This window comes from Camelina sativa, unplaced genomic scaffold (assembly GCF_000633955.1).
Source record: "Camelina sativa cultivar DH55 unplaced genomic scaffold, Cs unpScaffold01213, whole genome shotgun sequence".
Lineage (NCBI taxonomy): Eukaryota > Viridiplantae > Streptophyta > Magnoliopsida > Brassicales > Brassicaceae > Camelina > Camelina sativa.
The window spans coordinates 5122-6600 of NW_010922335.1; the positions used below are offsets into that span (position 1 = coordinate 5122).

General features: G+C 34.9%; 1 protein-coding gene across 1 annotated transcript; it reads right to left on the bottom strand.

The window, feature by feature from the left end:
• Positions 1–11: 11 nt before the first annotated feature.
• On the bottom strand, positions 12–691 carry LOC104774047 (probable thionin-2.4). Its single transcript, XM_010498713.1, has 3 exons — positions 385–691; positions 207–284; positions 12–116 (listed from the first exon to the last, which is right to left on the bottom strand). Exons 1-3 carry the CDS (start codon positions 611–613, stop codon positions 19–21), a joined length of 405 nt encoding a protein of 134 aa, XP_010497015.1. The 5' UTR covers positions 614–691; the 3' UTR covers positions 12–18.
• Between the last annotated feature and the right edge of the window lie 788 nt (positions 692–1479).

Genomic DNA, 1479 nt, shown 5'->3' on the forward strand with positions numbered 1-1479 from the left:
GTATATTTTCATGGTTGTCTAGGCGGTTTCAACTGCAATCATCGAGCCCTTGGTGCAGACTGTCAAACATGCGTTGGCACATTTTTCAACCGCTACATTCACGATTTCACTTGCATCTAATTATCGAAACAAAATTTGAACAGCTTATTATTTTGTTGATTGAAATAATGATAATAGTGATAATCAGTTTGGAAAATTTGTTTTACCGGAGTTCTGGAGAGTGGTTAAGGCACCGCACACAGAGGATACACAGCCCAACTTGCAGTATTCATTAACAGCATCACCTTGGGACAAAAATTAAGATACATAAAAAAAACAAATGAAATCTTGATCTGTTTTGTAACACATAACGTACCTAAAAGAAGAACATATTAATCAATTTACCAGTGTTTTCGAGAATGTCATGGGTATATCCGTTAGGACATTTGCCACTGTTAATAATTTTGCAGCCACTAGCGCTTGCACATACTGGCCTTGAACCTCCTGCAAAGCGGCAAGTATTATAGATATTTCTAGCAGTGGTGGATGGACAGCAGCTCTTGGCGTCAACTTGAATTTGTGCCATAAACAGACTCATCACGAGCACACTTAGGACCAAAGTTTTTCCTTCCATCTTTCGATTGATTAGTTGTGTGAACGCAAAATGTATGTGGAGAGACTTAAGCTTGTATTGATGAAATGGTGGTGAAACAAGGCTCGCTTAAATACTAGTTGGTCTACAGTTTGTAACCACAAAATTCATTTAATCCCCCTTCATCACGTGCATGCTCTATAGACTCTGTACACGTTGCATGGACCACCTTATCTCAATGGCTAACTTCACGACCGCAAAATTACTTTCTTTTCTTTTTTTTTTCTTTTTTTTGGGGGTTAAATAGGAAGTAGTTAAAGACCTCCTTAAAACTTTGTGTTACTTAATATTTGAACTTGATGCTTAGTATTCTTTTTACAATTCTATATTCCTTGTTAATTAGTTTTGCTGGTTATATATTGTATGTTCTTCTTTTTTGGTGTACTATAAGATTCGGATGCTTACTGTTCGTGCCAAATTCTTAGAATTTGCCATCAATGACATGCAGTCTTAAGTTTATGAGGCGGTGAATCGTTTTGTTGATATCTGATCAAAGAAGACTAACCTGTTCTGTGTATAAAGTTTGTATCACTTCTCGTACGTGTAAATAGTTTGAATTTGAAACGTAAGTTTTATTAGTTGGTATTGGATGACAATACCCAACGTCAGATTTTCATTGTGGTTGGCTTAGCTTGATTTGAAGCGTATGAGTAGTGTTACAAATTAAACATGTTTTGTGTAAATAATTTTCTAACTTTTAATCAACACTTTTGTAGTTATGTAGATTTACTAGACGATGATGACGTATTAGACAAAAATCCAAAAAGTTTGTTACAACGTGTCAAATGTTTCTGTGATAAATTTTAACCAACTCTCTTGTAGTTATGTATATATTGAATTATTAAAGA